The following is a 15,322-nucleotide window of genomic DNA, read 5'->3' on the forward strand; positions in this document are numbered from 1 at the left end:
ACATGAGAAAGGCCTGGACATCTGGTCTCAGTTTAGGACAATACTGAAGGGTCATCCCAGCTCCAAAGAGCCCAAAGGACAGTCAGAGACTCACAGCTGTACCTTAGTTTTTCCTCCCCCTCTGCCCACTCCTGCCTTGCCCACATCGCACACATGCATGACATGAGTACTCCCAGTGAACTTTCCACATACAACCGTCAATCTCAGATGCCTTCCAGGGGACTCAATCTGAGAGAAGCAGCACTCAGGAGACATTACTGCCAAACAAGATGTTAGCTTAGAAAAACTCTGTTCCGAAAGAATCATGTTTTAGAAAGTCAGAGAGTAGGTGACTGTATTCTTCAAGACAGCATAGGTTATGCAGTGGAAATAAGGTAAGTCCACTGTGTCAATACACTAATACAGTAAGATTTTTCCATCTAATGTTTTTTCAACATTATAGCAATTGGAGGAGACATTCTGTTCCACAAGTCACAGGGCGTAAGGCTGATGACAAAACCACCATCTTGATGATGTATCGTCTGAAGTTCATACTTTCCTCAGTTCCCATCACAGGAGCTGAAGAGCATGTGGGTCCTTGCACATTGTATTTCTTGCTTTGGTCTTGAAGTAAACCATAGATTAGAAGTAGTCTCATGTTCCTTACTAAAAACAAGCATGCTGTGTGCCTGGAATGAAAGAACTGGATATTCTCTACAGCCATCTTTCTGTTCACCCTGCATTCCAGCCAGTTGCCCTCTTGTGTATAGAATTCTCGCACACACACCACTCCCAAAGGAAACAACCCGTGTCACACTAAATAAAATCAGATCATTTGTTTTCTTATTCAGGTCACATATGGTCCTTTTGATCCCATCCTGAGTAACAAGTCCAGTTCCCATCACTCTATCAGATGGCCGACAAGGACAGCTCCCTGGCCCATGGAATCTGGTTATTGCTACCTTTTGGCTGGACCTGGGTGGCATTTGTAAGTGATGATGTGAAAGGACAACAGCTTGTCTGGGATCTGAAAGCATAGATGGTAAAGAAAGACATCTGTGTGTCTTTTATAGAAAAACTCCCTACTGCTAACAGAGGCAAGTGATGAGACTCTCATGTCCAGATTCAGAGTTTCATCAGCAAATGTGTATATAATGTATGGTGATAAAGACTTTATGACCCTAGACATAGCAGGACAATTCTATTTAACCTCGGGAGGGTGTAGATCATGGCAGCAAAGTGGGATATTGGTACATATGAGATGGACCACATGCTACACTTTTTCTCTGGAAGCCTCATATTTGCACATCAGAAGAGAGAAATCCGTGACTTTAACCACCTTTTCAAAGCAGTTAATTCATCCATGTGTCCAGAAGACTTTTACTTCGTAAATTCTGGCTGGACATATTTTACTGCTCCCTTGCTGAGTCCCTATGTGGAAAAATTGAACACTGCCCACCAAACTCGTCCTTAGAGTTTATGCCAGAAAATACTGGCATGATTACAGTAACAGGCTCCAACTATTTTATCTATAATGCTGTGGATGCAGTGGCCCAAGCCCTCCACGAAACACTTTTGGTGAAAACAGAAATTGTATCTTCAGGACATGCAGACCAACATATGCTTCTTCCCTGGCAGGTAAATGTCTTTTAGAATCAGTGCATGCATTGACCACTTTATGGCATCTGGGAGTATTTTTTTGAGATAGAATAAATATCATGACCAAGTTTTTGTTTTTGTTTTGTTTTTCTCAAGGTTGGCAGCATCAGGCAAAATAAAGAAGTTTCTTTCATATTTGGTTATATGTGTATCTGTAATTGTTCTAGCTCTGGGCTCTGGGATTCTTTCTCTTAAGCACAGAATGAGTGGGGGTGGGGAAGAGATGTATGGAAGGTTCAGGGCTTGCCAGGTTAAAAGACTAAAATGGAGCCAGACTCTCTCACAGATGGTGAAGTGACATTTAAGTGTCTGCATTTCTAAGCAAGGGTCACAGTTCTATGAGTGGACTCACAGCCTTACCGCCAAGCCCTTGATCCCTAGAGGACATAAGACCCTCTTGTCCAGTGTGGCCTGGCCTGGGCACCTTTTTGTGTGTACTTAACTGCTCCATCTAGAAACTAAATCAGGATTCCCTGTGCACACCTGTGCCCTCCCCTTCACAAAGAGCTGGGCAGAAATAATACGAGCAGCCCAGGGGCAGAAAAAATTCTGTTTATGCAAAGTCCGAAGCTGGGGCAGCTTCCCATTCACAGGGGAGGCTGCCTCGGCGGAGCCGCCGCTCTCCCGCGCTGCCACTCAGCCTTGCACCTGCCCAATCAGGAGCGCGCTGGGGCAAGTGGGCGGGGCATCCCTCGCGGCTGCAGGAGCGCTTGGGCTCCAGCGTGGCCCGCCCTTCGGGTTCCCCAGCGGGTCCCCTGCGGCGTGTGTCGCGCTGTGATCTGCACCGGTCCTGGGAGTTGTAGGAAGGACTCAGCGAGACCCAGGAAGCCCAGCAATGGTGAGTGTGCGGCCGGGTGCAGACAGGAGGAGGGGCTGGTTTGAACCGGTTGAAACCGGCTGTGCTCCGACCGGCCTCACCCCGTCACCTCGGAGTCTGAGGACCCGAGTCCATTGGGGTGGTGCTCGGACCTTGTTCCCCCCGGCACCCGGCATGGGTGCTGGGCCGGCAGCGGGGACCCCGGGGGTCCTGTCCCGTCACTGCGCCGCGACTTCAGCCCCGGAGCCTCTCCGCGCCCGCGGCCCCGCGTCTCCCCAGGTGGCGCAGTGACCACGGGGAGGGTCAGCAGGGGACAGTTGTGACTCGGTCTGTGGGGTTCATTTGTGAAGGAGCTCGGTCAGTGGGGTCTCCAGTGTGGAGGAAAAGGGCGCTATAATAAATCTAACCGAAAGTAACCTAACGGCGTGATCAGATCGTACATTCCAACTAGACAGGTCATGGTAGGTAGTCACGCCCCAGCGCTCAGTTCCTTTAACAAAACGTTTATCTTCGCCTCAAGCGAGCCCTGTCCATTGTTCTTGTGCATCTAGGCTCACACACCTTTGAAATGCCTCTTTTTCAGACATCTTGGAACCATAACTGCCCTCAAGGGAGCACATAATCTTTTAAGTATCCTGTAACCCAATCCCCACTTGCTTTCTCCCACAGGCATGCAGTCTTCCTAGGTCCCCTCCTGAATTCCAAATGCATAAAAGAAACTGCAAACTGGAAGAGAACTGCAAGAAGCATTTTCTCAGTCGGTGGAGATCTTGCTTTTAGGCATATCCTCTGGATCAAATAAACTGTAATAAAAATTTTTCTTCAGGAACGGTTCTTGACACTAGTCCTTTCTGTGTCCCCAGGAGGACTGTTTCCTCTTGAGTTTTCCAAATGTTTGGGGAGCAGCGTCTCACATCCACAACCTTGTGTCTCCAACCTAGCTCTTTCTGGGTCAAGTCCCTATAACTTTAAAAATATATTTTTTTGCTTATGGACATTTTACATGAGAGGAAAGCCGAGAACAACCACAGGGAAAACTTGAAATCCTTGAAATCAGATTGCTTGAAATCCCCATTCCTCTCTCTCCAGGACCTTCCCTGGGCACAGACATTCTATGAGAAATTCTTTGGATGGAAGTTCCTCTTTGGAAACTTGACTGGGTGACATGTACAGTCACACTGCCGCTCCCAGGGTTTGTCACCTTGAGAAGATGCATTGATTAAGTCTTCATTTTTCAATAGGGATAAAATGTCAATAGAGCTTGAAACACAATAGAAAATATTTTCAAACAGACAAGAAAGAGGTGAATTTCAGGAAAAAAATTCCATTATTACGTTCCATTTGTATAGAATTCTTCTTTCACTCTTTCTTCCCCTAAGCATGTGTAGTAAGTTTCTTAGGTCTGTTTTTGTTTGTTTAACTTTTGGGTGTTTTAAAATCAAATTGCAGGGTTTAGACTTGCAGAGTAGAAGTGTTTGTCAAGTATGATTAATCATTTTCAAACCAGTTGTTTTCCCTGGAAATGCAATTATCTGCCTTTTTTTCTGAAAGTAATAGGCATTAGAAATTTTCTCATTGAACTAGTCTTTACCCTTACAGTTTTCTTCCTTCCTTTCCATCTAAGGCTGGGTTTATGTGATTTAGGTGGATTGTTTAAACACTGGGCTTTTGTTGTTTAAAATATCAATAGTGATCCAAAGCATCTCCAGTGGGGGTTAGAGGCCTGTGGTTAGTGATGCAAACTAAGACTTCCTTGAGCCTAGGAAGTTCTTGAAGACCCAGTAAATCTTCCTGGGAACCCCCTGCCACCCCCCACACCCCGCTCTTGCAGCCGTCCTGCCTGCTCACACCCACTATGGAAGGTGCCTGTACACTGAGAGAAGCTACAGCCCTGGAAAACTGGGGATGTAATGGGCACATGAGGTTGGGGGGCGGGGGGAGGGTGATGATACCCTTTTTGAGGTTATAGTTTCTTTTTTGTTGTTTTGTTTTTAATCATCACCGAGGATATTTTTCCATTGATTTTTAGAGAGTGGAAGGGGGAGAGGGAGGAAGAGAGAGACAGAGATCGATGTGAGAGAGAAACATGGATTGGTTGCCTCCCACACGTGCCCCAACCAGAGCCGGGGATCCAACCTGCAACCCAGGTAGTGTCCTGACTGGAATCGAACCCATGACCTTCTGGTGCACGGGACGCTCCAATCCACTGAGCCACACTGGCCAGGGTTGAGGTTATAGTTTCTTAGGCCTAGATATTTTTAGACCTTAGGTTTGAGTTTTGAGGCTTGAGTAGGTGCGCTGAGAGTGTAATTTTTGCACATGGAGAAAGTCTGAAGATCAGGCGTTCTGACTCCTGGACAGAGGTTTGATGAATTGGGGAGTTCATTTGGTTCAGGACCTTGAACTGAATGAGGCTGAGGGTTTCCTCACTTGTAAGAATGGAAGCCTGGGGGAGGGAGCACTTTCATGCTTACAGGAGAGGGGGGCGTGCGGAGCTCCAGCGTTTATTCTTGGGGCTGTCCAGGTGTCCCTCCCATCCTTCCCACTCTAGGGGCTCTGTCTCAGTCAGGGCTGTCTAGACTCCAAGTTTGTGATTGTATTCTACGTTCTCAATGTGGGTCTTTAACTTAACTGTAAGGAAGCAGGCTGTTTCTCTGTTTTGATTCCAATATTGCTGTTTTCATTGTATCCCTTTTTCCCTTGAATATTGCAGCCCTTTGATTCTCATTTCCATTAGCACCTGGGCTTTTATTTTATTTATTTATTTTTTTAAAAATATATCTTTATTGATTTCAGAGAGAGGAAAGGAGAGGGAGAGAGAGAGATAGAAACATCAATGAGAGAATCATTGATCGAGCCCACAATTCCTGGGCATGTGCCCTGACCGGGAGTTGAACCCCAATTTCCTGGATCCCAGGTTGAAGCTCAACTGCTGAGCCACGCCCGGCCGGGCAGCACCTGGGCTTTTAAAATGTAACTTGATTGAGGGAAATGATGCCAATAAGGCCAGATTGATTGTGCAGAACAAAATAAAATTTTGTTTACATTCAGGCAAGAGAACATGTATAGATATGAGATAGGTGTTTTTAAGTTCTAAGGTCTATTTTCCATTTTTAGGTCAGTTTTGTATGTGCCTGTCCCTAGAAAACTTTGACACGTAAAAAGCTGTACTATTCTTAAAGTAAATAAACTTTTATTTTAATGGATTGGAGGAAAACAATTGGATTTTGATTTTCATTGATATGAGGAAACATATCAAAGCTTATGTAAATTTTTTGCCCGGCCAACATGGCTCAGCGGTTGAGCATCGACCTATGACCCAGGAGATCGAGGTTCGATTCCAGGTCAGGGCACATGCCCGGGTTACAGGCTCAATCCCCAGTGGGAGGCATGCAGGAGGCAGCTGATCAATGATTCTCTCATCATTGATGTTTCTATCTCTCTCTCCCTCTCCCTTCCTCTCTCTGAAATCAGTAAAAATATATTTAAAAACAATGCTTATGTAAATTTTTGAAATTTCCAGCATAGGGCTAACCAAACCCTTAATGCATTTACTATGTTATTCATTCTTAAAATTATCCAGGAAGTGAAATATAGTTGATGAAAAAGCATTATAATTCCCCTTGGGTTGTGGGGTATTTTTTAGTTAGAAAGGGGTTTGTAAATTTTTTATACTCTAGTTTTATATCATTTACTTTTTTAAAAAATATATCTTTATTGATTTCAGAGAGAGGAAGGGAGAGAGAGAGATAAACATCAATGATGAGAGAGTCATTGATCAGCTGCCTCCTGCACGTCCCCAACTGGGGATCGAGCCCCCAACCTGGGCATGTGCCCTGACCGGGAATCGAACCCCAATCGCCTGAATCCTAGGTCGACACTCAACCGCTGAGCCACACCCGGCCGGGCTCATTTACTTTTTAAAAGCTTAAATTTTGGAGTGGTTTCCTATATAGAAAAGTTAAAAACAATTAATTTTAAGAAGCAAAATTAATAATGATGATTAATCATAGGAAATACGGTGTATATAATTTTCTTTTCTTGTTTTAAATTAATAATGAATGGGGCCCCAGCCAGTTTGGCTCAGTGGTTAGAGAGTTGACCTGAAGACTGAAGGGTCCCAGGTTCAATTCCCGCCAAGGGCACGTACCTCGCTTGGTTGCAGGCTCAGTCCCTGGCCCCTGGGGCGCGTGCAGGAGGCAACCAATCGATGTGTCTCTTTCATATCGTTTCTCTCCCTCCCTCCCTCTCTCTCTCTTTCGTCCCCTCCCCCTTCTACTCTTTCTGAAAAGCAATGGAAAAATATCCAGTGAGGATTAAAATAATGATAATAATAATGAATGGGAACGTGTTTAGAAATGCCGGAGAGGAAGCGGGTTTAAGAAGGTCGCTGCCTGCACATCCTGCTGCACTGCTGTGCTCTAGCTCCCCCCATTCGCAAATGACCAGTTTTGATGATTCTTGCTCATCCTGTTGATATGTCTTTATATAAAAACAAGTCAGAGTAAACGCCTATTTCTCCTACTTGTGTTTGTCCCTGTCATGAGTGCCTGGCTCCACGCGTTTGATATTTGCCTTCAGAAACTTAGGCCTCACCCCTCCCTTTTTCCCGTGTCCTGGTCTGTCAGGCCCGTAAGAACCTGGAGGCTCCTGCTCTGAGCTGCTGCTTGCTGGGGAGCCCCTCCTGCGGCCTGTGCTGCCCTGTGTTGCATTGTGGCCTCCACCGGGCCTTAGTTCTGTACGCAGAGGACTCTGGGTTGACCGTTTAGTTAGTTTCTCATTCTTTGGGGGCAGGAGTGTGGGAATGGGACCCTCCTTAAAATGGTCCTGGGGTTGATGTCTTAGCTGGAACCTGTTTGTGTCTTTAGCATGAAGGTGTGAATGAGGCTGGGGTCACATCACAGTAGGGTGGGTCTAGGGGGGTACAAGAATGGGTATACCCCATGAAGGAGGTGAGCCCATCAGATGGTCAGTCCCTAAAGAGCAAGTATTTCAGAGAGAAAGACAGGATAAGGCAGCCCATAAGTGTGAAGCTGAGTCCACTTGCCTAATACCAGAGGGCTCCCCAGGACCCTTAAATACCTCTGCTGCTGCTGCGCCTGCCTCTACTGCAACACTGATCCTGACCCTCTGAGATCCGAGATATTGGGACAACATCCACAGTCTCACTGTGGCACAGCAAAGGGATTAGTTGAAACCAGACTTAAGCCCAGGGTCTGTAAATCCTATATAGCAGCAATTTCTGTGGGGAGGCCTCTAGCCCTAAAGGCATTGATTTGAGGTCCTCTGGAAGAAAAATTTACAAATACAAGGGTAGCGAGGACCCCACTTACCTGAAGTTTACACAGTGACATAAAATACAAAATAGGAAAGGACACGAGAGGGCACAGGAGAAAATGGGTATTTAAAAAAAGGTCCACAATATGACCCAATTAGAAATCCAAAGTATTCTAAAAGAATTTGCATAACGAAAATGATAAAAGGGGACTCCTTGGCTTCTGAGCCTCTGAAACATGGGTTTTGAAATGCAATTTCTAATATTGTAAACAAAATGTTATATATTATAGGGCAACAAACACAAAAGGTATTTTATCTTCATTTATTTTTTTCTATTCACATTTACCATTTACAATCTTTCTGGTGAATTTTTGAACGTTTTAGTCAAAGTAGGTGTACTAGTGACAAATTTCCTCAATTTTTGCCTAAGAAAGCCCATATTTCTTTAATTTTGAAAGATAAGTTTATCCTGATTCACAACTTTAGGCTATGTTTTCTTTCACAACTTTAAATATTTACTCCACTCTCTTCTTGCTTGCATGGTTTCTGAAACGAAGTTTGATTTAATTCTAGCTTTTGTTTCTCTGTAACTGAGGTGTTTCCCCTCGCTTCTTTCACGTTATCCTCTGTCTTTGACTTTTGTCTGGTTGAACATGAGACACTTGGGTGTCCCCTTCTTTGCTCTTCAGGCCTCGTGCTGTCCCACCGCCTGGATCTCCAGCGGCCGTCTCACTAACTGAGCAAATCTCCGGGACTGTCGCTTGACTGGTTTCCCCTGGTCTCTTACGCGCCTCTCTGTCTTGTATGTTCTTCGGGTGTTTCCATCACGTGTATTTAACCTTCTGTTTGAAGCAGATACTTAGGGATTATGGTTATTGTCTCCCGTTTTTTGATTTTTTGTTGTTCGTTTTTCTTTGCATTAGAATTTGCTGGAATAGATGTTCCCTGAGAGTGCGGGCGAGGTTGATGCCCACCCGGCCCGAGTGTGCACGTGTTTCCGAGCCTGGCTGACTGCTCACGAGATAACTCGTGTCTGCGCCTTAGGTTCCTTTAAACACCTCGCTGCCCGAAGGAGCCGCCGCACAGGCGAGTCCTGGCTTCAGGTAGCCTCTCAGCAAGGGGTTAAGATCAGAATATTTGGGACATTTTCCTAAATGCCAGCTTACTTTTTCTTTCCCAATTTTGGTGACACTGGGTCACACTGTCAACCAAATGCTCTAACAGAGCTAAGAAAGGAAGTTCATTGCAACTTTTTTAGCTTTTTTCCTGTGAGTTTGGGAATGACAGCCTCTAAGTTACTTAAATGCCAGACCAGAACCCCCGTAGCTCCTGCTCCAGTTCCCCAGGGCTGCTGCCAGCTTTGCAGCCTCATTCCCGCTGCTTTGCCCGTGCCCGCGGCTGTCCAAGGCGATAAGGAGGCCTTCGCGTGCCCTCCTGTGGCGGGGAATTGACACCTCGCCAGCTCCTGCCCTGTGTGTGAACTCTCACACCCGCTCACCCTGGAGCCTCCTGAGACCTGTCCATGCGCCATCTCCACGCATCTCTCAAGGCTCTTTAATGGCCTCCTGAGAGGCCCGCCTCCCTCTAGCCAGACAGCTCAGTTGTGACCGTAACAAACCCTTTCACACCCTACAGGCTGTGTGTGCTGTTCACCAGCTGAGGGATTCCACGGTCAAGGGTTGCGCTCTCATGTTCCTTTACTCCCCCTGGAGCTTGGAAATGACAGAAGGGAGGGCAGCGTCTGGAGAGGATCGGAGAATGGATGCGGTGTGTTCTTTTGGAGGAAATCACTGCTGCAACCTTTACATGTTTTGTAATCAGGAGCAGGCTCATTATTGTGGGTGTCAGTGGATTCCCTAGCAGCCTGAAGCTCTGAACCTGTTCCTCAGTGTCAGCAGCACCCAGGACAGACGGTAGTGACCCTGCTGGAAGAGCTCTCCTGGCACATCACTTTCTCAGTGTGTGTGCCAAAAATGGACTGGAAGCAGCCTGTGGCACAGTAGTATAGGGATTTTGTCGTGTGAGTTATCATGCCTTCTTTGTGTGCCTGGGCTCTAAGTTTTAAATAACTTTTTAGACCATGAAATCAGACAGAAAGAGAAAGGAAGAAGTGAGCCTGTGAAAAATATTACTCAAGGTAAGAGCAGTGCTTCTCTACAAGAATATTTCCGTTCAGCCAGCTGCACACGGTTACTTCTAATGTCCTGGAGGAATTTAGGACAACATGGCCAGCTGAGCTTTGTTAAGCACTGGGTTTCCACAGGCCTCCTGAACTCTCATGTTTGGTGATGGAACTAGAACAGAAAGCTTGTCATTCTTCACTGTGTTTTTATTCATTGACACCTCATTGCAGATGTTAACATCTGCCTCATGGAGTGCTGTAAATGGCAGGCAGTGAGTAAGGAGGTGAAAGTGTTTCTCACAAGGAATTGATGGTCTTAAAATGATAATATTTGTTTCATTTGAACAGCAATCCTGTCATTTCCAAACATTCTCTGAACTCTACCATTAGAAAAAAGCAAGGTGTAATTCGATTACAGTAACAATGCGTAAACAATGTCCATGTGTTCCTGATGCTGGTAAATTTATGAGGAAGCAAGTGTGGACAGAGAATGAGTTTCTCATCAAATCACAGGTAAATGTTTGGAGACAACAGAATCATAAGTAGCCTTCCTCTAAGTGGAGTCAGGGTGTCCAGTGCTGTCAGTCTCACGCATCCTAATATATACACATTGGGATGTTTTAGGACTCAGTGGCCTTTGAGGATGTGGCTGTGAACTTCAGTCTGGAGGAGTGGGCTTTATTGGATTCTCCACAAAAGAAACTCTACAGAGACGTGATGCGGGAAACCTTTAGGAACCTGGCCTCCATAGGTAAGGATGACAAGTTACCTTCACTTTGTTAGAGGACAGCCAGAGTTGTTCTAAGATATGGAATGTGGGAAGAAAGGACATTGGTAAATAAACTGGCATGGTCAGAGCTCATCATACAACCAGAATCTAATAATTTTTCTACAATTTCTAATAGTTTGGAATCAATTTTCTGGGTCTGCATTTTAGGAAAGAAATGGGAAGATTATGACACTGAAGATCAGTACAAAAACCAAAGGAGAAATCAGAGGTGAGTCACACTCAGAATAAAAAGCACGATCTTTGTGAGAAACCTGTTATGCTACCAAATTTAAAAAGAAGCAACCAAAATAACTTCTGCTTCAAATTTATTACTTCTCAGAAAATTTCCACCAAATTACTTTTTTATATATGACAAAGATGGTCAGTGCTTGAAAAGTAATTTAATTGGAAAGAGTGTTGATACCTTTACATGCCTACCACTGTTTTGATAGTAGCAAAGGCACATTCCTCTTGCAAAGCATTCAGTACATTGTTTCTAATCATTCATTCAGACAAGGGGAAAACCTAAAATTTTGCTTTTAATCATGAGATTATAGTTAAAATATTCTACTAATAATTTAAAAATCATTAATTAAAAAATAATTAGTAATATGCTTCTCAGTTTTTCCAGAAATCCAATATTAGAGAGACTCTGTGAAGGGAAAAAGAGTAGTCAATGTGGGGAAAACTTCAGCCTTATTTCAAATCTCAATTCGAAGAAGAAAACTCTTCCTGGAGTAAAACCTTGGGAATACAGTATATGTGGAAAAGTCTTCATGCATCATCCATCCCATAATATGCACATCAGATGTCACACTGAAAACAAGCCATATGAGTATCAAAATTACGGAGACAAGCTGTATAATTACGATGTATGTGGGAGAGCCTTCAGTTATCCCCAGTGTTTTGACAAACATGAAAGAAATCACAATGGAGAAAAAGCCTATCAATGTAAGGAATGTGGGAAAACCTTTAGTTCTTCAACTTCACTTCAAATACATGAAAGATCCCACACTGGAGAAAAACCTTATAAATGTAAACAGTGTGGTAAAGCATTCAGTTGTCTCAGTTCTCTTCGACGTCATGAAAAAGTTCACACTGGAGAGAAACCCTATGAATGTAAGGAGTGTGGAAAAACCTTCAGATATTATCAAAATTATAGAAGACATGAAAGTAAATTTACTGGAGAGAAGCCCTATGAATGTAAGGAATGTCGAAAAGCCTTCATATGTTATCAAAGTTTTCGAAGACATGAAAGAAATCACAGAGAAGTGAAACCATATGTGTGTAAGCAATGTGGTAAAACATTTAGTTGCCTCCGTTATCTTCGAAAACATGAAAGAAATCACACTGGAAAGAAACCCTATGAATGTAAAATATGTAGTAAAGCATTTAGGTATCCCAGTGATCTTCAGAAACATGAAAGAAACCACACTGGAGAGAAACCCTTTGAATGTATGGAATGTGGTAAAGCCTACAGGGATCCCAGTTCCTTACAAACACATCAGAGAACTCATATTGGAGAGAAACCCTATGAATGTAAGGAATGTGGCAAAGCTTTCAGTTCTCATCAGTGTGTCCAAATACATGAAAGAAACCACACTGGAGAGAAACCCTACGAATGTAAAATATGCAGCAAGACATTTGGTTATCCCAGTTCTCTTCGATATCACAAAAGAACACATACTGGAGAGAAATCCTATGGATGTAAGGAATGTGGGAAAGCCTATAGATACCTCAGTTCATTACGAATACATGAAAGAATTCACACTGGAGAGAAACCTTATGAATGTAAGGAGTGTGGGAAATCCTACAGATGTTATCAAAGCTTCCAAACACATGAAAGTAATCACACTGGAGAGAAACCATATGTATGTAAAAAATGTAGTAAAGCATTTAGCTGTCTCCATTATCTTAGAAAACATGAAATAAATCACACTGGAAAGAAACCCTATAAATGTAAAAAATGTAGTAAAGCATTTAGGTATCCCAGTGATCTTCAGAAACATGAAAGAAACCACACTGGAGAGAAACCCTTTGAATGTAAGGAATGTGGTAAAGCCTACAGAGATCCCAGTTCCTTACAAACACATGAAAAAACTCATACTGGAGACAAACCATATGCGTGTAAGGAATGTGGGAAGGCCTTCAAATGTTATCAAAGTTTTCAGACACATGAAAGGAGTCATACTGGAGAGAAACCCTATGTATGTAAAAAATGTAGTAAAGCATTTACTTGTCTTCGTTATCTTCGAAAACATGAAAGAACTCACACTGGAGAGAACGCTATATATGTAAGCAAGTTGGAAAAGTCTTCATTTATCACACAACCTTTCAAAACGTGAACATGCATACTGAAGAAAACATTAATGTGCAAAATTTGGGAAAGGTTTCAGTTACCTCAGTTTCTTTCAAAAGCATGAAAGGACTCACTGGATAAAAACTCTTGAATGTAAACAGTTTGGGAAAGATTTGAATTGGTCCACATTCTTACAAGTGAAAATTCCCTCCAAAAAAATAAAAAATAAAGAAATTAAAATGTAAGTAATGTGAGAAAGTTTGATAGAAAGTAATCCATGTATAATGTGCCAGAGACTTTTCAACATGAAAGTTCTCATTAATGTTGTAAATATATTGTGCTTTTTGAACCCCTTTCTATACTTCATCATTGGGCTGTGGATTTCTCCTAATTACTTTCAGAAATGAATACTCACATGAGATAATAATGAGCCTTTCAACAATAGTACATAAAATTGATAGGTAGTACTTTTTTCTTAAAATATTTAATATTTTCTCTCTTTTGAAGCTTGTTAGATACATGGGTGAATTGAAGTCTATTTTTCATATGCAGTTAGGTTAAATATCTTTTTATAATGTTTTATTTGTTCTGTTGTACAGGGTCATTGAAAAATGACAGTTTGGTATTTGGGTTTTCCTAGTGGCCTGAGGCAGTCCATTATATATATTCTACCTTTCCCTCTGAAAAAGCTCCTTTTTGGGGATGATAAGTATAGGAGCCTTTTTCTATTTTCCATGCTAATAAATAGTTGGAATAAATTTTATGTGTGGCAATTTTAGGAAAGGATATAGTTACATGTGAATTATTTTCATATTTAGACCTTTGCTTTTTGTTCTTCCTTTGGACTGATGTTTGGTGAATAGACTTTGAATTAAGAAGAGGGACCTGTGATAGGACGACAAAATCAAGAGCTGAAGATTTTCCCTCCCGTTGGATAATGTCAGGGCCTTGACCCAGAGTTCATCTCCTTTATGGGCCATGTTAGAACTCTCTTGTAGCCTCACTTGCATGAGATTTGGAAGCAGAAACGAAGAAGGCATTAGTCAGGTTTTAGAGCCAACATTCACACAGACGAACAGACATAGGCACTCCAAAGGCAAAATCTGCCAGCCCGTCATCTGGATTGTTTGACCTTCCAGTCAAGACTATCCTCGAAACCACCACCAACTGTCTGATACACATTTTCTGAGAAGCGTAGGTTTCCACTGATGTCTTCACAAGATCCACATCAAAGATCCATCAGAGTGGGTTTTTCTGTGAGCCCTCTTGTGTCCACCAGGAAACGGATCAGACTTTCATGCTTATGTCTGATTCCCCTCTTCTCTAGATTATATCTGTATAGAGTCTAATTTGTACAGGAAACACCTTCTGTCGTTAACTGCCATTCAGTATGTTTTTCTTATTCACCATGGCATCCACAATGGTGCTGTCAAAAGAATGACACCTGTCAGAAAGACTGGGTGTTGCCTGTTACTTGAAGCTACATGTAATCCTTCAATATGTTTTCAATCATGTTTGTGTGTGATTAAAGGTACATGTATTTTCTGGTCAAATGAACACTTCTGTAGTTGTTTCATAAAAGCATTTTTTAAACTGTTTTCTAAGCTCTTGTATGCTAACAAATACTGTGTTTTTTATTTCCTGAGAAGATATCTTAAAATGTCTCATAATAATTATGGATTTTCAAATAAACTTTGTGATTCTCTTCATTAATAATTATATCATACGGGTTAATTTTATTATGTGCATTCATGTTCTGGTAATTTTTCCTAAGGCATATTTTGTTATATTTTTTTTATAGTTACAATTTTTGTCATGACTCTAATGCCATTCAGTCTTAATACCAAAACTGTAAATAGTGGTTTTTTTCTTGCTCTCTTGCCAGTGGCCTGTCTGATCAAGGCTGTAGTCAAAGAGAGGGTGTAATGAATTCTAACAGTAAGAAGAACCACAAAGTACACATGAGTGTGCTGTGTAACGGGAAGGGTTGATCAGGACTTGTGTCGGGTTTGGCCTGTGATAGACGATATTATGGCTATTCAAGGCTCTAAGGGGGTAAACGTATTATGTTATTGGTCATCATAAACCTTATTTTTTAGAAGGCAATGTAGTGGAGCTACACTTCATTTGTAAGAAGCCCCAGTGAGTCACATTAGTAAGAAGAGGGCAATATTGGTCACTTTTATAAATTGGAATTGTCACTTTTGCCATTTTGTGAGACATGGTTATAAAATATTTATTTATTTATTTATTTATTTTTAAATATATCTTTATTGATTTCAGAGAGAGGAAGGTGAGGGCGAGAGAGAGAGAGAAACATCAATGATGAGAGAGTCATTGATCGAGCCCGCAACCCGGGCATGTGCCCTGACCGGGAATCGAACCCCAATCGCCTGGATC

At 42.6% G+C, this 15,322-nt stretch overlaps 1 protein-coding gene across 2 annotated transcripts; it reads left to right on the plus strand.

Moving 5' to 3' along the window:
* Positions 1–2,325: 2,325 nt before the first annotated feature.
* Positions 2,326–14,636, plus strand: LOC308556731 (uncharacterized protein). Of its 2 annotated transcripts, XM_081136244.1 has the most exons (5): positions 2,326–2,476; positions 10,203–10,367; positions 10,479–10,605; positions 10,792–10,852; positions 11,246–13,734. In XM_081136244.1, the coding sequence occupies exons 2-5, from the start codon at positions 10,278–10,280 to the stop codon at positions 12,966–12,968; spliced, it is 2,001 nt and encodes a 666-aa protein (XP_080992370.1). In that variant the 5' UTR covers positions 2,326–2,476; positions 10,203–10,277; the 3' UTR covers positions 12,969–13,734. The 2 variants fall into 2 exon arrangements, with proteins under 2 accessions (XP_080992370.1, XP_080992371.1); XM_081136245.1 differs by lacking the exon at positions 10,203–10,367 and having other exon boundaries at positions 11,246–14,636.
* The last annotated feature ends 686 nt before the right edge of the window (positions 14,637–15,322 follow it).

Source organism: Miniopterus schreibersii, assembly GCF_964146895.1.
Source record: "Miniopterus schreibersii genome assembly, chromosome: 4".
NCBI lineage: Eukaryota > Metazoa > Chordata > Mammalia > Chiroptera > Miniopteridae > Miniopterus > Miniopterus schreibersii.

Coding starts and splice junctions, on each gene's coding strand:
- LOC308556731 (XM_081136244.1), top strand. CDS start 10,278: ATGCGTAAACAATGTCCATGTGTTCCTGATGCTGGTAAATTTATGAGG. Junction 10,606..10,791: donor TAGGAACCTGGCCTCCATAG/GTAAGGATGACA, acceptor TCTGCATTTTAG/GAAAGAAATGGGAAGATTAT. Junction 10,853..11,245: donor AACCAAAGGAGAAATCAGAG/GTGAGTCACACT, acceptor TATGCTTCTCAG/TTTTTCCAGAAATCCAATAT.